General features: G+C 42.0%; 2 protein-coding genes across 2 annotated transcripts; one reads left to right on the plus strand and one right to left on the minus strand.

Annotated features, from left to right (window-relative positions):
• Positions 1–780: 780 nt before the first annotated feature.
• On the plus strand, positions 781–15115 carry gnsb (glucosamine (N-acetyl)-6-sulfatase (Sanfilippo disease IIID), b). Its single transcript, XM_062413354.1, has 13 exons — positions 781–1138; positions 2046–2105; positions 3224–3427; positions 3661–3726; positions 3812–3910; positions 11253–11420; positions 11515–11597; positions 11855–11973; positions 12058–12161; positions 12253–12354; positions 12440–12550; positions 12650–12760; positions 12850–15115. The coding sequence occupies exons 1-13, from the start codon at positions 902–904 to the stop codon at positions 12997–12999; spliced, it is 1614 nt and encodes a 537-aa protein (XP_062269338.1). The 5' UTR covers positions 781–901; the 3' UTR covers positions 13000–15115.
• A 257-nt stretch (positions 15116–15372) lies between these two features.
• mrps24 (mitochondrial ribosomal protein S24) lies at positions 15373–21017 on the minus strand. Its single transcript, XM_062413356.1, has 4 exons — positions 20810–21017; positions 20089–20166; positions 17274–17385; positions 15373–16439 (listed from the first exon to the last, which is right to left on the minus strand). The coding sequence occupies exons 1-4, from the start codon at positions 20849–20851 to the stop codon at positions 16156–16158; spliced, it is 516 nt and encodes a 171-aa protein (XP_062269340.1). The 5' UTR covers positions 20852–21017; the 3' UTR covers positions 15373–16155.
• Between the last annotated feature and the right edge of the window lie 267 nt (positions 21018–21284).

Here is a 21284-nt window from a genome sequence, read left to right on the forward strand (position 1 = left end):
TCTTCAGGTTCAAATGTGTGTGGAGAAAATGTATCAGTGAGCACTAAGAGAGACTTTTGATAGCTGTCATAGTTACTTCAATGCTGCTCAGGGTCTGTCACATCCGGTCTTTTCAGTTTGTCACTCTGGCTACAATGTTACACAGCATCTTGTTCTGCATTTACAAAGTATTACTTTACTTTACATGTTTACAGAAGGTAGAATCCATGCCCCACACATGTATGATCCATTCACACATGATTGTACATATCACGTTATTTTTCAGCTTTGTTTTCTATGTTTTATCAGCATCTTCTTGAACATTATCCTGTGATCATGGAAACCAGACTCTAATTCCTTAAATGCACAAACAAAATTTGTCAATGAAACTGAGTATGAATTATAAGAATTTGGATTTAGTTCAAGCCTGTGAGTTACTGTCTCATAGTTTCGATTTGACTTCATACCTTGTAATTGTGCTCCTAACTTTGAATAAGCAATCCCATAACTTTGACCAGGTATTTTAAAATGATAATTTCATCTATGAGGATATTGTTTATATTTCACTTACTATCTCACCAGTTTAATTCAGTAAAAAAAGAGTTGAAATAATGAGATGACAAGGTTTGAAACTTAAAGTATTTTAATATGTATTTTCTTACGTTTGATCTGAAGTATTTGCCAGTTAAGTTGGATAATGTCCATGTGGTACACTTTATACACAGTCTATGCTTGTACACCGTGTTCTCTGTCCTCTCTCCTCCCACTGATCATATGATCAAACACACTTGACTCCACTTCCTCAAACTGCGCGTGTTTGTCCGGCTTGAACACGCGCACACCCACACGCACACATTGACCCTCCCCCCTGCAGCAGGAAGCAAAAACCTCGCCACGGACACACACCGGTAGCTGTGTGTCCATGGAGCCCGATCCGACCCGGTGTGGTGGCCGTGCTGCTCTCCTGGTCATGGGTGTGAGGAGCGGAGCCGGAAGGACGACGCCCCGCCGGCGGGGGACAGGTCTCCCCGGGGCCGCCACACTCCTCTGGCTGCTGCCGGCGCTGCTCACCTACTTGGTCAGGTGCGCGGAAAGTGCCAAACCGAGCAATATCGTGCTCATCCTCGCCGACGACCAGGACGTACAGCTGGGGGGGATGGTGAGTGGAGTCGGATCACACATCAGCGGTTTTCATGCTAATGACACGTGTGGGATTATTGTGATCGCACCTCAAACTTCTACCTCCGCTTCCTGTCAGGTTTTAGAGTGGGTTGGAACTCACCTACAAGTGTAGAGTCACCCTTCAGCTCAATATCCACAAACCGCAGCTGCAAATTGGGCTCGGCCAAACCAGTGGCCTCAAGACAGGACCCTACGCAGCATGATTCATTCACAAAGACGTTCAAATAGTTAAATGAAATGGAATAAAGGAACAGGGATGAAAACCAAAATAAAAGTAGCAAACAGAAGTAACCAGTTAAAGTATTTGGTGTTAGCTGTAAACGGACCACTAATTGTGTCAATATGTCTTATTGGGTCCTGAGACACTTTAACTAGCGTTTTCACAATGTTCCCTTATATTAAAGATTACCTTGGTGATTGTTGTCTCTATTAATCCCTTTTATTTGTTGTGTTTTCTAAAAGGAGATGTCCAAATACAACTTTTCAGATGTTTTCAAATAGCTTGTTTTGTCCAGCCAGTCCTGCAAACACAATCAGTCATCTGTCAAAAAATATAAAGAGGAAGAATATTTGTTATTTTTTCTGTAAAATGACTGAAAAGAAATATATGGCAGCTGCTGTGCCTAGCAGAGGTATGGCGTCAATAAGCTAATAAACTTAGTAAGGTATTTATTTACAATAACTCTAATTAGGCAAAGAATTGTTTGCGAAAGTTTAAGAGTACCAACAGTATGTATGAGTTCAAGAGCCATTCATCTACAAACTGTTACAATGTGCTGGTTTTGTTCCCACGAAGGGAAAGCCTGACTCCATCTTTAACGTTGTGTCAAAGCTGTGAGATATTTCACTTTGTTTATCCATCTCCTCTTGTTTCTGTTCTGCAGACCCCGATGAAGAAAACAAGAACCTTAATAGGAGAAGCAGGAGCAACCTTTGTGAATGCTGTGAGTTCATTTACCCAATTGCTGTTTTTCACTTCCAGTTTCTTAGCTACATTCTACCGGGAACTACTCGTATAGCTCTTACTTTACTCTTCTACCTTTCGCTAACTATGAATATAAGTCTCCTTTCAGGTCAAGAGTATACATTAAAAACTTATACTAAATATATTGAATATAATGCATTGCTAAGAATTGACCCTGTGATTTCCCAACATGTTGGCATGTGCCTCTTTACAAAACAAATCTAGTCCAGTCTACTCTGGTTCAGTTGGATAAACTTGTGACATTTCTGATCCATCTGTGACATTTCTCCTCTAAACCTCTCACATGGTTTCCTTAAAATAACTGGTCACAAGGTGAAACTGGGAAACACTTATTTAAAAAAGAAAAAAAGAAAACTTAATGATAGAAGAGATAGTATGTCGACATTTAGAAATACCAAGGCAAAATGTTGGAGATCGTGATGCTAACTCTAAAATTATATTTATGGTATTAGGTCAAAATTACAAGATTAACCCATTGTATAAAGAGCATGGAACAATGTATTAAGGGTGTGTCCACATTCAAATGTGAAAAGCTGAGATGCAGACATTCACGGGTGCTGATTTCCATCATGGCAACAACATTTACAGACTCACTTCCTCTTTAGCAGTTTAGTCTACAAAATAAAATTGTGATTGTTTTGTTGCTTTAGATGGAGCTGAATTGCAGAGCTTTTATATTCAAAAGTAGCAAACTTGGGTCTGAGCCTTTTATCGACCTCTGAAATACCCAACATGTAATGCACGAAAAGAGACTAACAGTTTCAGGTAAAAGCCGTTTCATTTTCTGAAAAACATTGACTATAAATCTTCCTAGCAGACAGCAGACAGTAAAAAGTGACAGTCTATTGTAGAACTGTTTGAGGAGGTTTCACTAATGACGAGGAATAGTTCTGAAGTAGCTCCAGAGCATTAACACAGGCCAAGAAAACAGAACTTTCTAAACAGGCAGGTTTAGGACTGGCCCTGCACAAGTGTTTTCAAATGTTGAAACTGGATGAACCAAAAAGGTTTATTTCGCCACCCCTGTGCTCTCCTATTCTCATCTTCCTCTTATCGCTGTTCTCTCTTCCTCTGCAGTACACTGTCACGCCACTGTGCTGCCCCAGCAGGAGCAGCATTTTGACAGGTCAGTACCCCCACAACCACGAGGTGAGGAACAACTCACTGACTGGGAACTGCTCCAGTCCGCAGTGGCAGAAAGGTCCTGAGTCCGAGGCCTTCCCCGTCTACCTGAGCAAACAGAAATACCAGACATTCTTCGCTGGCAAATATCTTAACCAGGTTTGAACACGTGTAAACTTGACCTTTTATTTTAGACACAGACTTCTTCCCTAGAAATCTATAACGAGCTTTAATAATTGTAAATAAGTACATGAATGGTGAATTTGTATAGCACCAAATCACCACATGCATGATCTAAAGCCACAATGTTAACTTCTTATTGGTGTAAGAGGAAATGTATGGAATCACCAAAGTGTGTGACATGCTAAACTGAATGTGGATTCTGCCACCAGTATGGTAAGAAAGACGCAGGAGACGTCAGCCATGTTCCTCCTGGATGGAACCATTGGCATGCATTGGTGAGTCTCAAAAACATGCAGGCTAACACACACACACGGTTTCCAGGTGTTTCTGTTGTTAAAAACCTTGCTGTACGATTATCAGGTGGGGAACTCCCAGTACTACAACTACACACTGTCCGTCGACGGGAAAGAAGAAAAGCATGGCGACAGTTACGAGAAGGACTACCTGACGGACCTCATGGTAAGTGACCTCTATTGAGCCTGCGTTCACAAGCATCTTGTGCATTGGGCAGCTCCACAGGGACATTAGGTCCACAGGGACATTTATGTTAAGGCCAATGTATGCTCCTCCGTTTTGACGGGCACGGACAGATAGGACCACCTTCTTTGCCGAGGGAACCTCCTCTCCAGGCTTCACGGAGAGCTTTTCGTGCAGCTCTGATTTTTCTTGGTACACGTCGGCATGGCGAGCCTACGGATAGCCAGTGGATGTGATGGGTCCGCTAACGACAGTATTTCAGAACGACATCATTTCCGGACCTCAAACTTCCTGTTTCATTTCCTATATCACAATAAACCCAAACAAAGCTACGATTCTACGATTAATGTGACAAGTGTGTTAAGCCAGTGGAGTAGTCCGGCTGACGGTGGCTGGTTAGAGCCCTGGCGGCATGTGTGTACGGTCACATACGGTTATAATGAACTTTCATCTCCCCCAGCCGCAGCACGTGCCCAGCGATTTAACCACAAATACCAAAATAGTAATGCAAAGTGACTTGGATAAGTAACTTTAATCTGATTACTGGTTTGGAAATAGTAACGCGTTAGATTAATCGTTACTGAAAAAAGTGGTCAGATTAGAGTAACGAGTTACTAAGTAACAAGTTACTAAGTAACGCGCTACTGGCATCACTGATCGCGAGTCCCTGCTAACTGTGTGTGGAAGCTGGGGGGGAAGCTAGCTGCCTCCGTGTAGCTTCAAGCTGTTTAATTAGCAACACAGTTCGGAAACAAGACCGAGGAACCGCTGCGCTAAGAAACGATAACATAATCGTTATGACCCACTGGGTGTCACTTTATTTTATTTAGTTACCATCGTACACTGTGTGTGTGAAAAGCAGGTAAATAATGAACGTGGACTTCTTCTGAGAACTCATGAGGTAGGCCTCTCTAAGCTTGTCTTCCGTTGCACCACCTACTGTTCTTGCGCCCAATTGTATTCAGCACCGGAGAATTATAAATCAAAAAGTGTCTGTACGATCCGTCCGTCCGTAATGGACTCGGAGAAGCATACATTGGCCTTTAGACTTTATGGGAAGAAAAAGACTGTTCCCCTCCAAACAGACTGAATCAGCTGTTAAATGTCCACCAAGTTGTCTGGCAGTCAGCAGAGTGAAAAGTCAATCAACAGCCAAACAGTGAATGAGAAATTGAAGAAAAGAGCTTGATGAGGTGTAGCAGCTGATAGATTTTAGTGTGTCGGTTTATTTGTGCTTTAATGGAGTCGGTTTGTGTCATGGTTCCATGCAACTGCTGCGTGTCGTCCTCATCAGGTGACCCGAGCCATCTGCTCGGAGCAAAGGTTGTGAAAACTCAACTTCCCCTTGTCACCAGCACTGCTGGCTGTGGGAAACCTGCAGTAATGTCGCCTTTATCAGCAAAAAAAACTGTAACAGAGCACAAAACTTAAAGAAGTACTAACAGGGAGTTTACAGTATTACAATTCACACTGAGAGCTTCTGCTCTAACAATGGCTGTGTTTGAAATCCCCCACTCCTCACTAGATAGGGTGTTCTATGCAGAGGACTATATAGTGAGCTCATTTGCAAAAGAAAATAGGCAAGTACGTCATTGTTGCAGGATTATGAAGAAGAACGTCGGCCGGTAGAAATCCCACACTATATTTCAAATGTTTATTTTACACTTCAGTATTAATACTTTGAGATAAAATGCACATTGAATGACCATGTTTAAATGTAGAAAACTTTCTGCCGCAGTTTGTGTTGTGATGCTCTGCTCTAATATTCATTAGTGCGAGAAATCGTTATTTCAGATACCACAACAAAATGGCGAACTAACTACACTGCTCAAAAAAATTAAAGGAACACTTTTTTATCAGGGTATGGCATGAATTTAATTGCACTTTTTTGATAATTATCTGGTCAGTTAATGAGCAGAGGGGGTTGTTAATCAGTTTCAGCTAGGGCTGAACGATTTGGGGAAATAATCTAATTGCGATTTTTCCCCCCAAAATTGCGATTGCGATTTAATATGCGATTTTTTTTCTCCCAAAAAAAACATAATGAATGATTTAAATATGACCAACACAATATTAGATACATTTACTGTACACTATTCTTTCCCACATTTTTATTTAACTGCTCATTACAGCAACAAGAAAAACAAATCAGTGTGCATTTAAGTAATTTAATCAAAGTCATTGTAAGTATAAACACAAGGCTTACGCTTTATTGTTGGTGTCTTACTGCTCCCAAGTCAGTAACATTTCCAGTGTTGGGAAGGATACTTTGAAAACGTATTCCGTTACAGAATACATGCCCAATCAATTTGAGTAACGTATTCTGAATACTTGGATTACTTCCACATTGAATTAATTTTTATAAGTGTTGGAAAGCGGCGTTGTTATAGTCAGTGGAGCAGAAGCAGTTTAAGCTCTGTGTCCGCGGATGCGGCGGGCCAGCTGGATTCGCTGGAAGGGCAGCTTGCGGATCAGCAACTCCGTAGATTCCCGTTCATGTCCGGGTGGTCGTGCCGCGGTATGGAGGCGCCGGACCTCAGCAGGAACACCCCCATGCTGAACACCACCGTCTCGCATGTATGTGACCGGGGGGCTCTGGAGCCCCGCCGCCCCGGAGCACGGCTTGCTTTTCCGCGGAGTGATTTTCAGGTCCGCCGCCCGAACCGCGGTCAGCAGCGGCATGAGCTCGCTCTATGAGTCCGCCACGTCGGCCGAAGACTTTAGAACCCTGTAGGTGATGCAGGCTTGCTTCGCTATCTTCTGGATCAGAGGAGTTTTGTGGCCCCTGCGGCACTCTTGCTGCGGGTGAGGACAGCAGCCCAGTGCCCTACTCTCTTTCGCACGTTCTATTCGCGCACGCTGCGATTAGAAAATCGCGTTTTATCAAATCGAGATTTTATCGCAAATGCAATTAATCGTTCAGCCCTAGTTTCAGCTGCATTAGTGTTGATGGAATTAACAACAGGTGCACTAGCGGGGCAACAATGAGACGACCCCCAAAACAGCAGTGGTTTTGCATGTGTAGGCCATTCCAAGTTTCTCCCTCTTGATCACTACGACTGGTTTTCCATTAGTGTTGGCTTTAGCTAGAGTCATTATCTCTACTGGGAGCATGAGGCGATTTCTTAACCCTACAGAAGTTGCACAGATTGTCCAACTCCTCCAGGATGGCACATCCATGCATGCCCAAGGAGATTTGAGGTGTCTCCCAGCTTAATTTCCAGAACATGGAGGAGATTCCAGGAGACAGGCAGTTACTCTAGGAGAGCTGGACAGGGCCGTAGAAGGTCCTCAACCCATCAGCAGGACCGATATCTGCTGCTTTGTGCAAGGAGGAACAGGTTGAGCACTGCCCGAGCCCTACAGAATGACCTCCAGCAGGCCACTGGTGTGATTGTCTCTGCCCAAATAGTCAGAAACAGACTTCATTAGGGTGGCCTCAGGGCACGACGTCCTGTAGTGTGCCCTGTGCTCATTGCTCAGCACCGTGGAGCTCGATTGGCATTTGCTATAGAACACCAGAATTGGCATGTCCGCCACTGGCGCCCTGTACTTTTCACAGATGAGAGCAGGTTCACCTTGAGCACCTGTGATAGACGTGAAAGGGTCTGGAGAAGCCAATGAGAACACTATGCTGCCTGCAACATCGTTCAGCATGACCGGTTTGGTGGTGGGTCAGTGATGGTCTGGGGAGGCATATCCATGGAGGGATGCACAGACCTCTACAGGCTAGAGAACGGCAGTCTTACTGCCATTAGGTATCGGGATGAAATCCTTGAACCCATGGTCAGACCCTACGCTGGTGGAGTAGGTCCTGGGTTCCTCCTGATTCATGATAATTTGTCAAATGCTTTTAATATGTTTTACTCACGTTTCGAATCATCTGATTTCTCTGAGAACATTTCTATGTGGAGGGACTCTCTTGTCCCTCACAATGACATTGTGATAGCCCAGGAAGTAGTAACAACTCTGTGTACGAGAGTTAATATTATGAAAGCTGCAGGCCCTGATGCTGTTTGCGGACGCACACTCCGTTACTGTGCTGACCAGCTCAGTGTGGTATTCACTCCACTCTTTAATATGTGTGCTAAGAAAGGCCAGATACCTCAGATATGGAAGAGGTCCACTATAATACCACTAGCGAAATCAAAAAATCCCCAAGAGCTAAAAGACTTCAGACCAGTAGCACTTACATCCTTAGTAATGAAGATTTTTGAGAAATTTTTTTAAGGATGAAATCATGTCCCTGGTCAGTGGTAAACTTGACCCATTGCAGTTTGCTTATCAAACTGGGAAAGGTGTAGCTGATGCAAAACTCTTCCTTCTAGACACAATGTATAAACATTTAGAAAAGCCTGGATCTCATGCTAGATTGTTATTTGCAGACTTTTCTTCTGCTTTCAATAAGATGCAGCCACATATTTTAATTGAGAGACTAGCTGCTGAGTTTGAGTTACCCCTTCAGATACTGTTGTTGCTTTTAAACTTCTTAACAGACAGAACTCAGAGGGTCTCTGTGAATGGACACTTGTCCCAGGCCATTACCTCGAATACTGGTTCACCTCAAGGGTGCGTACTCTCACCCCTTGTTCATTTTGTACACAGATAGCTGTAGGTCCTCTCAACAGGGAAGTTATCTAGCTAAATTCTCGGACGACACTGCGTTGCTGTCCCTTTTCCAAGGTCCACATTGCAGCCATGGCCTTGCTTTGACATCGTTTGTTAATTGGTGTGATAACAACTTCTTAGATCTAAATATAGAAAAAACAAAGGAGCTAGTCATAGATTTTGGGAAAGTGAAGGGAGCGCTCAAACCAAGTATCATCCATGGGGAGGAAGTCCAACTTGTGGACACCTACAAATATCTAGGCACAGTATTTGATAACCAGCTTAAATTCCATACAAATACAGAGGTAATTGTTAAAAAGGGACAACAAATAGTTCACCTGTTGAGAATGCTGAACTCTTTCAGTGTCTCTAAAGTTATTTTGAGAATTTTTTACCAATCTTTCATTGAGAGTCTTTTAACTTTTTCCTTTATATGCTGGACTAACAGTCTGTCAGTTAAAGACATGAATAGTTTAAATAAAATTGTGAAGATCTGCTCCAAGATCACTGGCATCCAGCTCAAGAGCATAAGTTCATTGTGGAACAAACAAGCAGTCCAGAAAGCCAAATGCATTATCAGTCAGCCTGACCATGTCCTCAGTAAAGAATTTAAACTAATATCTTCAGGGCGGTGCTACTGTTCAATCAGGACAAGAACAATGAGGTACTCCTACTCTTTTATCCCTGCAACCATCAGGTTACTAAATGATGACAAAAGTAAGGAGTAGGTGGAGAGCACACCAGTGTTGCTGGGTGTTTCCGGGGGCAGGGTGGTTGTTACTGACGGGCTGAAATGAATTGTGAGTTAAATGTGTGTGTTGGATTGCCTTTGATATATGTTTTTGTCTACCTCCTATTGCTATTTATTGTATTTATTAAGTAATCTATTATGTGAGACTGGAAACTGTGAACGAAATTGCCCATGTTGGGATAAATAAAGTTTTCTAATCTAATCTAATCTAATCTACAATGCCCTGCCTCATGTGGCAAGGGTATGCAGGCAGTACCTGGAGGATGAAGAAATTGATGCATTGAATGGCCCTCACGATCGCCTGACCTAAACCCGATAGAACACCTCTGGGACATTATGTTTTGGTCCATCAGACACTGCCAGGTTGCTCCTCAGACTTTACAGGAGCTCACTGATGCCCTTAGACAGATCTGGGAGGACATCCCACAAGACACCACCCATTGTCTCATTAGGAGCATGCCGCGACGTTGTCAAGCACGCATACAAGCACGTGGGGGCCACACAAGATATTGAGAAGCATTTTGAGTTGCAAAAATTTAATTTTGGCAAAATGGACAAGCCTGCCACATCACTTTTTCACTATGATTTTCGGGGTGTCTATACAATTTAGCCCTCTGTAGGCTGAACACTTTTATTTCCATCAAAGATGTGGCATCCTTTTGTTCCTAAGACATTAAACTGTCCATATCAGTATAAATATCCAACATATTTTTTTTTTCACAATGAGATCTGATGTGTTTTCAAAGTTTTCCTTTAATTTTTTTGAGCAGTGTATATAGTGGACAGCATAGTGATTCGTGGGTGATTTCAGACATAGCCAAAGTAGTCCTGAATGAATGCAGGTGTATGGAGCCTCACAGTCTGATTCTCAGGGTTCCTGTAGGTTATTTAGTCGTCCCAGTTACTTATCACAAGAAGTGTGTTTGTAGGTTATCTGAGGATATAGAGAGGAAGACAAGTTCAACTGGGTTCAAATGGTTGCCGCTGATATTAATTAAGTATAATGTTGATACCATGCTAATATTCTAATTAGCATGTACAACTGAGGATGCTGGAAATGTGATATTTATGTGTGTGTGTTCTAGCGATTAATCCCAAGGGAAAAATTAAAGTATAGTATTTACAAAAGTCATGTTACTCCATCCAATTATTTGTCTATATAGTTGAATGAAAACCTAAAAACTCATTAAGGGGCGGCTGTGGCTGAGGGGTAGAGTGGTAGTCCTCCAACCTGAAGGTCGGCAGTTCGATCCCCAGTCTGACCCATCTGCATGCAGAGGTGCCCTTGGGCAAGATGCTGAACCCCGAATGGCCCCCCATAGAATAACAAAGTGCTGCGGATAGATGCACTGTATGAATGTGTGTGTGAATGGGTGAATGCAAAACTGTACTTTAAGTGCTTTGAGTTGTCTTCAAGACTAGAAAAGCACTATATAAATACAAAACCATTTACCATTAAAGTCAGACAGGGTGATCCCGATTCTTCCTCTTCTGGGAACCTTGAATGTCTGCACAAAACTCCAGGGTAGTCCATCCAAAAAAGCATAATGCTCGCATAGCTTAAAAGGAATGCTCATAGATATCCTGACCTTCATGGCACTTTCACTCATAACTACTCTGATTCACTTAAAAGAAAAATCTAGCACTGAAACTAAACCAAAAGTTAAAGGAGAAAATAGTTTAAAGGAGAAATCAAATAAAATCCAACCATCTTGTTAGAAGGACGTAGCAGCCAAAGTGGATTGAGCACTGAGGTATGTTAATAGCATTTTGTTTAGCAGCAAACCAGCTGTAATTCCATGCTGTGTCCTGTGGCTCACAGGTGCCACAGTACACTGGTCTTCTTCTTGTAGCTCACTGGTTTTATTCTAATCTGGTCCTGGGTCTGTCAAACAGACATCCTGTTGTTCTCTCTGAGTTTTCCATTCACCACTGTTTTCTGTCTCGGTTTATTTTGCAATGCAGTTGAACCGGTCCCTTACATTTCTGGAGGGCAGGAGCCGCTATTATCCCTTCTTCCTGATGTTGTCTCCTCCGGCTCCTCACTCCCCCTGGACGGCAGCGCCTCAGTACCAGAAGGAGTTTGCAGATGTCAAAGCTCCTCGAGATGGGAGTTTTGACAAAGCAGGGAAGGTACGACAAAGAGTAACGCCAAACTAATGAAAGTTTAATCCTTGCTTTTTTAGTTGTGATCCCAATCGTACTGTATTTGTCTTTTCTGTTTCAGGACAAACACTGGCTGCTGCGTCAACCTATCAACCCCATGCCAGAGAGCTCACTGACCTATCTGGATAATGCATACAGGAAAAGGTACTTCTGTTTGTTTGTGTGCTTGTCCACCTGCTTGTCCGGTTTCTCCTCCGAAACCCATCCTGTGTTACTTTACTGCAGTAAAATACAGGATGTGAATTCAAATCACAGAAAAATGACAGCAACTGAAACAAAGAACAGGTTCTCCAGAAACGTGTGAAAGGACTCCGATCAGAAACGGAAGAAAATTGGAAAACATTTGAAACTTTTGAATTGCGTTCAAATGACAACTGATCAGACGACCATCTCTCCTGCAGGTGGCAGACCCTGTTGTCTGTTGACGACATGGTGGAGACGCTGGTCAATAAACTCGATAGTATAAAGGAACTGGACAACACTTACATCTTCTACACCTCAGACAACGGCTACCACACAGGTCTGAGCGCGCTCCGGTCCTCGGATGCTTGAACAGCAGTGCACCTCAGGATCTCCGTGTAATCACCTGTCTTCACTGTTCCAGGTCAGTTCTCTCTGCCCATCGATAAGAGGCAGCTGTACGAGTTTGACATCAGGACCCCGCTCCTGGTCCGTGGTCCTGGCATCAAACCGAACCAGACGCTGAAGGTCACAACACATTTGCTGCTTGCTCCTTTGCCTGTCATCTTTGGTTTGATGTGTTTTCAGCATTTGATTTCTTTTTGCGCGTCTCCTTCAGGCTCCGGTTCTGAATATTGACCTGGCTCCCACCATAATGGACATAGCTGGCCTCAACCTGTCCTCTGTGAATGTCGATGGGCAGTCTTTCCTCAGTCAGATGGTCAGCCGTTTTTTATTTGAATTGACTAAAATGTTTTCATGAGCTGCTCTCATTTTGGAAACATTAACTGAGGTTTTCTGCCTAGGCTCCCTCACTGCGTAACGGAAGTGTACGGCCCTTTTTCCTTATTGAATACACCGGAGAGGGACATCCCAAACCAGATCCAGCGTGTCCAAAACAAGGCCCTGGAGTATCTGTATGTGCAGTGAGATATTTCATTTAATTTCCAATACTAAAAGAATAACAAAACCATTGTGGCAAAAATGCTTAGTTGCAACACTATCATTCTCTCCAGCAATGTTTCCCAGACTGTGTGTGTGAAGATGCCTACAACAACACCTACGCCTGCGTCCGGACCCTCGACAGCGAAAACAACCTGCAGTACTGCGAGTTTGCCGACAGCGAGGTAGAGCGGGACTGTCTTCGTGAAACAGGTGATTCTCTTTGTGAAAATGGATGTGCAACTTGATGTTTGCTCTCCTTTGTGTCCCCCAGTCGTTTGTGGAGGTGTACAACCTGACGTCAGACCCCCACCAGCTGGAGAACATTGTGAAGAAGGTGGATCCAACCGTCCTGCAGGCGATGAACCAGCGGCTCATCAAGCTGCAGTCCTGTGAGGGTGACAGCTGCCGTCACATCAAGTAACGGAGAGGCAGCAGAGCGTTTACATACCCCGAGAAGCTGCCAAACACCCACTACTATCATACTATTATACTCGTACACCTCTTTCCCACCAAATCAGCTCAGGTTCTTAAACCTTTTACATTCAGGGTTCTTTGAACTGGAGGCTACCCAGTGAACCAGCCTGCGTTTCCACATGTTTTGAGTGGAACCATTGTGATTCCAATAGGTTCCTTCATTAGAGAGGCGGTGGCCTAGTGGCAGAAACTTGGACTATGGGCAGAGAAGGTCTCTGGTTCAACTCCAAGGAGAGACAACAAAAGACGAACCTGGATTGATCTGTCCAAAAATCCAAGAGTCTCCCTACCCTGTCTAGTGCCCCTGAGCAAGGCACCTTACTCCCCCAACATCTGCTCCCCGAGCGCCGTACATGGTCGCTCACTCAATTCCGGCCAATGTTTGATACACTCACTGATGTCATCACGGTTCACTCTTTGAAACCTAAAATTGTTGGATTAATTTTTTTTGCCGAAATGCTCCAGTTCAAAATCAGGTGTACGAATGGGAACAGAAGCTGTTCCATGTTGGTGGAAGAGGGTACTGGTGGGAGGTGGTAGGATAAAAACTGCACAGGCCTTGTTCATGCTGCCTCACTGTTGCACAGCCACGGCTTCAGGGAACACTTCAAGAAAGAGTTATGCACTTATTGGCCTTTTTGCTGAGGTTAGATGAGAAGATGGATAACCACAACTGGTGAGCGTATCTTTGCATAAATTCTGGCAATAGAGGGAAACAGCTCCGTCCAAAGTCTCCTCTCCTACAGTTCACTTATAAACACCCAACATCTGTTTGTTTCATTTCTGTCAAAATGACACAGCTGTTTTATGAGGGTTTGTGTGCTGAGACATTGCCAGCAAAAAATGTTGTTTTGACACTTGGTGTATTTTTTCTTTTCAAACCCTCAACCACAAAGGGAGCAAGTGTATTGCCTTAATCCTTTTTTCCTATAATGTTTTAATCTTTTTTCCAATGACGAGTCGAATAGCCTGCTGAGCTGTGTTTGTATCAATGCCTTCACGCGTGGTACTATTTTCTTCCTGGACAGGGTTAACTCCTCGTCCCATTCATTCTACTGAAATGACTCTACTACCAATCAGTCCATGCTGGCTCATGTGTTACTGTTTACTGCACTATCAATGCACTCACCTTTAAAGTGTTTGGAGGTCCACAGTCCCATGTTAACGTTTTACCAATCGAAGATACACAAAATGTTGCCAGTATTTGTTGTTGAGATTTATTGATTTAAACAGCCGGTACCTTGTAGCTCTCTCAACCAATCATCTCTTTAAAGGAATCGTCCAAAATGTTTGGATATATGCTTATTGTGGGAATAGTGTGGGAATACAAACATTAATACCACTCGTCCTCCTATTTAATGTAAAGCCTCCTCCACTAGCTGGTTGGCTCAGCTTATCAGAAAAGGTTGTGGAAACAGGGAACCAGCCGCCGTGGCACAGTCCAAAGTTAACGAAGTCCACTTACCAGCACCAGTAATACTCACTCACTTGAGCTGGGACAAAACCCAACATAAGACAGCAACTTGTCATATAAAACATTATTATAGCGACATATTATGAATTAATTTGTGAGCTTTACAGCTGCTGGTGATTGGACAGAGCCAGGCTAGCCATTTCCCTCTGTTTCCAGTCTTTATGCTAAGCTACGCTAATTGGTGGCTGAATCTTTCGACATAACTGCAGCACACACAAGTTTTCGTAATGCAAAACGTTAGACTTCTCCCTTATGGTAAACACACCACTGTTTCTTTGCTTTTCACAACTCTCTGAAATCATGCTCATTATTTCATGAATAGACCCCATCCAATTTTGTGCCTCAGATTTAAAAATGCCGTTTTTTAATTTTAACCCTGATATTTGTGACAATATTTTACAGTGAATTTTAGTGATATTTCTTCAGTCTTGTGGAAAAAGTGCTGTTTGTTTTTGTGAGGAGTCCATCAAGGGAAATTTCACATGGACCAGTGTGCCTTCTTATTTGCACTGACCAGGAACATGTGCCTTAAATGTGAATGTACTTGCACTGTGATGAAACATTGAAAATAAAATAAACTTTAAACGCACTGTCGTTTGTATATTTCCTACGAATCACACAGCAAATACAAAATATATACAGTAGAATATATAAAGCTGCACATGTTGATGCATGTTTATTTTTCCGCAATTATAAATTCTATTATGGTGTTTTACTAAATTGTGATTAACTGTTTATGCAGCAGTTAACACTATGGGCCCCTAGTTGAAGTTTTGGTGGATAAAATACTTGTAGAACTAAATAAAATATAATCACAACGTACAAAGAGAAAAAAATGCAATAAGATTAAGATTTTAAGATTAAGATATGTTTATTTATACCAAACACATGCACAGACATGTACAACACACTCATGCAATGGTAGGTAAATTTAACCTCTGCATTTAACCCATCTGTGTGCAGGACACAGAGCAGTGAGCGACCATGTACGGCGCTCGGGGAGCAGATGTTGGGGAAGTAAGGTGCCTTGCTCAGGGGCACTAGACAGGGTAGGGAGACTCTTGGATTTTTGGACAGATCAATCCAGGTTCGTCTTTTGTTGTCTCTCCGTGGAGTCGAACCGGAGACGTACCAGAGACCTTCTCTGCCCATAGTTTCTGCCACTAGACTACTGCTATATTGAGGGAGTTGACTGAGCATTGCATGTTTAAGATGTGAAACGTTTGGTTAGGAAATTTCACTTAAAGAGAATGAATTGTTACAAATAATCACCAATCCTAGTTTTTCCATGCAGCAGCAAACTATGGACCATTACATTGTATTCATTATTTGTATCTGTACTGCCCTTCACTGACCATGCACTGTGACTCTAAGGGTCAAAACACAACAATTTGGCAACACAGCAAACCAGTGATATATCATTTGGAAATTAATTCTTGGCTTTAGATTGTTATATTTTCAAGCATAATGTGTCACGATACTCAAACACTTTTCTTTCATTTGGAAGCTTTAATTGAAAAAAAAAAAAAGTCGCTTGGGGAAAACAGGAAACGGGTGGTAACACTCATTCAGCAGGAATGGAAAAGGGAACAAAATCATACATTTATATATTGTTTTAAAGCAGATTCATCAGAGGTACTTGTACACAGCTTTCTCCTGCAGGGTCTGAATCTCTAGTTTGACGGGACATTTGTAAAAGTGCGACAGTAGTGACTCGGTGTAGCCAATTAAGAAGTAGAACTTCTGCGGCGGGAGCTTCTGTAGCATTAAAGCGCACACGATGAGCAAGTTGCCGCGTCTTTTGATCACAATCTCATTTGCCAGGCAGCCATGGAAGGTCCCGAATATGAACCTCCTTACGAACACATCCTCTACAGAGCGTTCAGCTGCTCCCTCTTCTCCTTTTAGGTTACCTGGCAGAAAAGGAAACGAGAGTTGTCCTGAGGTATAAAGTACAATACAGTACATTACATTACCATACTATACTACACATGTGGTAACAGGTACCGTGATGTATCATCATGCAAATACGGGATGATTTCCACATGGCATTTTTATAGTAGAACAAAGTGTTTTTTCAGAGATTAATAACTCTGCAAATTATACAGAGACAAATAAATCTAATGCTTACTGTTTAGAACTATTATAAATTATTTCCCCTTATGTGATGAATTTACGTGCATAATGTGTCCTTTTGTGTTGACTGTGCTGATATAACTGAAAATAAATTTCCCTCAAGGTACAATTAAGACGAAAGTTTAAAAAAAGTCTAGTACACAAATACTACTTCAGTTATCTCTGCATCCTGCAGAACAATAGATATGATGTAAAGCTTATATAGTTCTAAAAATAATTCATATTCATATTGAATGTATGATGTCATGACACTATGATGATTTCATTATGCATGATGCTTTTCATATATATTTTCTGAACAAAAAAAACCCTATAAATCTTTTGACCGTAGCTGACTCACTGAACTGTGTACAATTCTTATGATACTTGGCTTCTCGAACATGGGGTTCTATTGCTCTACTTAACAAGAAACCTTGATATTTAAATGTTTCAGACAAATTCAGCTTTTTAACAACTTCTTGCTGCTGAACTTGCTGAGCTTGATAATTCTCAACATAAGTTACATAGTGTAAAATCAGGCATTGGAAGCGTGGAGACTGAATGAAAGATGCCCCATTCTTCCTACATAACGATGCTTTATATTGCTCTCTAACAAGCTTGGTCATACTTACTGGTATGCTGCGACAACCATCCCTTGCGATGACCAATGTGATGAGGGTGAAGTGCTTGCTCATAGGTCAAAGGTTTGTCTCCTTTCCCCACTCGGATGCGGGCAGCTCGATTCTGAAGATAACGCGAAAAGAAAGAGTTAAAATGTCAGGTAATACTACAGTCCAAGGCCCTGATCTAATAAAGGTTTGCACGTCTAAAAATGTTTGCAAACTTGATTTCATCACAAAAAACATGCAAGCTGATCTACTAACGGTTCTTTTGTTCTTATGTCCTGACATCTTCTCCCAATTTCATCAGCTGTTCTTTTTGTTTTACCCACAGCATTTGCTTTTTCGCGGATACTCTTCCATATCACATTTCTTTGAGTTATATAAATATTTCTTTGCATGTTTGTTTGCCTCTTCCATGAACACCTCCAATTCCATGGCATTACATTTCGCTTTGCGCTTGCAGTCACTCTGCTCTCCGTAATGCTCCTTGGCGGAAACCAGTGTAATGGAAAATTTGACCATTATAACACACTTGTATTATCTCTGCTTATGCATAGTATTTCTGCTTGTGAAACTGTTAAGATGACATCAGAGCCACAAATGTGACTGTGCTCGTCTTCCCCCACCAAGACCTTGAAGAGGCCTTCAGCCTATGTATTGGCTTGGCCAGGTGGCATTAGGCATGTGTTTGAGTCTTATCTCCTGGGATTTAACTATTCACTCAGTTCACACACATACAATACACATAGTTTAACTCTTCTCACACACACACATTTCTTCACTTTATCTGCATAAAAAGCACACACCTCCATCTGCTTATTTGTCATTCCCTCTGCAGTCAAATGTCCATCACACCAGTAACGCACCAAAACACTTTTAAATACTACTGCCTCTACCATGTTTGCACCTGTTATCATTTACACAATAATTTTCCTAGATCAGCTGCAAAATGCCCACCAACCAAATTTACGCACTCAATTTAGCACTCTTTATTTTGGGGAGTACAAGATGACCTTTGTCAAGCAAACCTATGAGAAAACTAATTAATATATTTGGGTGCTGAGCCTTGACCTCCTCCTTGATTTCTTGCATGTGTTCTCAAACTGCTGTCTATTACAATGTTCAAATCCTATGATAATTTCAATAGAAAAAATATCCCCACATGTGACATGAGGGTTCTGCGCAGAACTTTTCCTGGCACTTTTGTTTTCTTTCTCTGAGCCAAAAACTGAGAGACTCACAACAATAATGGTGGAAAATGTTCAGTAAACCAAGAAGTAAGCCTGACTTGATATCTGTTAGCTCAGACAATCAGGTCAAAGCTCTGGATTGTATTAAGTCTGTGGAAGGTTGCACACTGAACCTACAGGACCAAACAGCAGTTTCAAATTCATGAATATTCTGAGTTTGAGCTGCGTACAGGGTTGCATGTTGTGAGTGAGTTACAGCTGACAGAGATGCAGATTGATCAGCTGGATTTTACAACATCTTAATGTTAAATACATTTAATGTTCTCTGTCTGTGGAGTAGGGCTGAACGATTAATTGCATTTGCGATAAAATCGCGATTGGATAAAACGCGATTTTCTAATCGCAGCGTGCGCGATTAAAACGTGCGAAAGAGAGTAGGGCTCTGGGCTGCTGTCCTCACCCGCAGCAAGAGTGCGGCGGACCGAAAATTACTCCGCTGAAAAGCAAGCCGTGCTCCGGGACGGCGGGGCTCTAGAGCCCCCCGGTCACGGTGTTCAGCATGGGGGTGTTCTTGCTGAGGCCCGGCGCCTCCATACCGCGGCACGACCACCCGGACATGAACGGGAATCTACGGAGCTGCTGATCCGCAAGCTGCCCTTCCAGCGAATCCAGCTGGCCCGCCGCATCCACGGACACATAGCTAAAACTGCTTCTGCTCCACTGACTATAACAACGCCGCATTCCAACACTTATAAAAATTAATTCAATGTGGAAGTAATCCAAGTATTCAGAATACGTTACTCAAATTGGTTGGGCATGTATTCTGTAACGGAATACGTTTTCAAACTTCCCAACACTGGAAATGTTACTGACTTGGGAGCAGTAAGACACCTACAATAAAAAGAAAGTGCAATCCTTGTGTTTATACTTACAATGACTTTGATTAAATTACTTAAATGCAAACTGATTTGTTTTTCTTGTTGCTGTAATGAGCAGTTAAATAAAAATGTGGGAAAGAATATTGTACAGTAAATGTATCTAATATTGTGTTGGTCATATTTAAATCATTCATTCTGTTTTTTTTGGGAGAAAAAAATCGCATATTAAATCGCAATCGCAATTTTGGGGGGAAAAAAATCGCAATTAGATTATTTCCCCAAATCGTTCAGCCCTACTGTGGAGCCAACTCTGTGAAGAGACTCAAGCATCACCATCACTGCTGCTAACTGCTGTTTCTCACTGGATCATGTGTCATGGTAGCTGTCAGAGCTGTCAAAGTTGCACGTGGCTTAGAAGAAGTTGAGCAATGCAAGAATGTGTCACAAACAAATTCAACTCCAAACAGTCTGCTAAGTCACGAATATGATCAGCTGTTACAACATGTGGAAATGTGTTTTCTGCCCCAGTGCTATGTGTGCATTGTCGATTTAATGAACGACAAACAGATCCAACTATGAGATGGCATTTTAGCAGTCAACAAGAAACAATGTGAAATCTTTGTTAATGGCAACAGTTGACTATAATCTTGTGACCCACCATCAGAGTAGTTTTACCCCCCCCCCCCCCCCCCCCCCCCCCCGAAGGCACAGTAGTGTTAGCTAACAAGAAAGCAGCCTTTAATGATCAGTGTTTACCTTGCAACACACTGAAGTAACATGGAGGCTTCTGCTTCCAGAGGAGCTGAATAATGATCCGGCCCTGGTTAAAGAACCCTATAGAAAAACAGAGGGATCAAAGTGAGAGTAACAAATATATTGCAATTACTAAAGAGAGGACATACAACAGCAGGTTTATAGGGTTAAACTAGGGTTTAGTAAATTGAGCTGGAGAAATGATGTCTCATATTCTCAGCGCGAAAAAGAAAGAAAGCAAGAGTGTAAAGTTGGGTTACCGTGAAGATAGCTGTTTTCAACCCGTTTAATCTAACCTTATTATCGACTAAAATCCACATTGATAAAGAAGAAATTTACTCTGAGAACAACCTCAACGTGGCACCAATTACTTAAAATCAGATGGCTGTAAAATCCACGACATGATTGATAACAATGGTAAAAAAAATGTTCATGTCATTCTCTTGGACATGTTTTACATGTCGTTCATAAAGAAATTCAATGACATGAAATATTTGTGATGCAGTTAAAAAGAAGACAAATAAAACGGTATAAGGTAGCAGTTCATACAAGCCTTAAATATTGTGAATTCAGTCTCGGTTAATATCGCAACACATGAGGCCGACGCTGTTCGTGGTAGTGGAGGTTCAATGAACTGAAATGTGCAGCTGACCTAACCACAATTTGTAAAATGTTTAATTAGTTCCAGAGAAATATATTTCACATTAAAATACAGTTTTCTTACCAGGAGCCTCACGCTGCCTGCGCCGCTCAAGGACACCGCCATGTTTGCTGAATGTTGGTTAGCCGGAAATGCTCAAAAGAGCTAATCCTGACAGCTAACTTGTTTATTCTATAATTAAGCTGTTATCTTTTCAGTGGAAATAACTAACTTGGTTAAAATATATTTATTTTAACTTCGTCCAAATAGCAAAACTGTTCTTTTTCACGAAAACGCCTCCTGTAAACTGGAACTGTTTATTCTGAAGTTAGGTACTTGTTTCCATCGGACGATTTGTGGAATGTACTGACCTCAAACAGAAAAATAAAATAGCGTAGTGAAAGAGTAGCCTGCGTTGAACTTGTTATGACAATTTTGGGTTCTATAAAAGTATAAAATACTTTTTTTTTGTATCCATCATACTGTTTTATTTAAGCATTATGTCGTTTCTTTCTAAAATTTACGTAGTGAAGAGGTTATGCATTTATACTGAAAACAC

The sequence above is a fragment of the Platichthys flesus genome, chromosome 19, assembly GCF_949316205.1.
Source record: "Platichthys flesus chromosome 19, fPlaFle2.1, whole genome shotgun sequence".
Taxonomy (NCBI): Eukaryota; Metazoa; Chordata; class Actinopteri; order Pleuronectiformes; family Pleuronectidae; genus Platichthys; species Platichthys flesus.

What these genes read in the sequence shown, in the direction of transcription:
- gnsb (XM_062413354.1), top strand. Translation starts at nt 902, where the DNA reads ATGGAGCCCGATCCGACCCGGTGTGGTGGCCGTGCTGCTCTCCTGGTC. An exon ending in CTGGCAAATATCTTAACCAG is followed by an intron (nt 3,428 to 3,660) that starts GTTTGAACACGT and finishes TTCTGCCACCAG; the next exon opens with TATGGTAAGAAAGACGCAGG. An exon ending in GTTTTGACAAAGCAGGGAAG is followed by an intron (nt 11,421 to 11,514) that starts GTACGACAAAGA and finishes TTTCTGTTTCAG; the next exon opens with GACAAACACTGGCTGCTGCG.
- mrps24 (XM_062413356.1), bottom strand. Translation starts at nt 20,851, where the DNA reads ATGGCGGTGTCCTTGAGCGGCGCAGGCAGCGTGAGGCTCCTG. An exon ending in TTACTTCAGTGTGTTGCAAG is followed by an intron (nt 17,386 to 20,088) that starts GTAAACACTGAT and finishes CGTTATCTTCAG; the next exon opens with AATCGAGCTGCCCGCATCCG. An exon ending in ATGGTTGTCGCAGCATACCA is followed by an intron (nt 16,440 to 17,273) that starts GTAAGTATGACC and finishes CTTTTCTGCCAG; the next exon opens with GTAACCTAAAAGGAGAAGAG.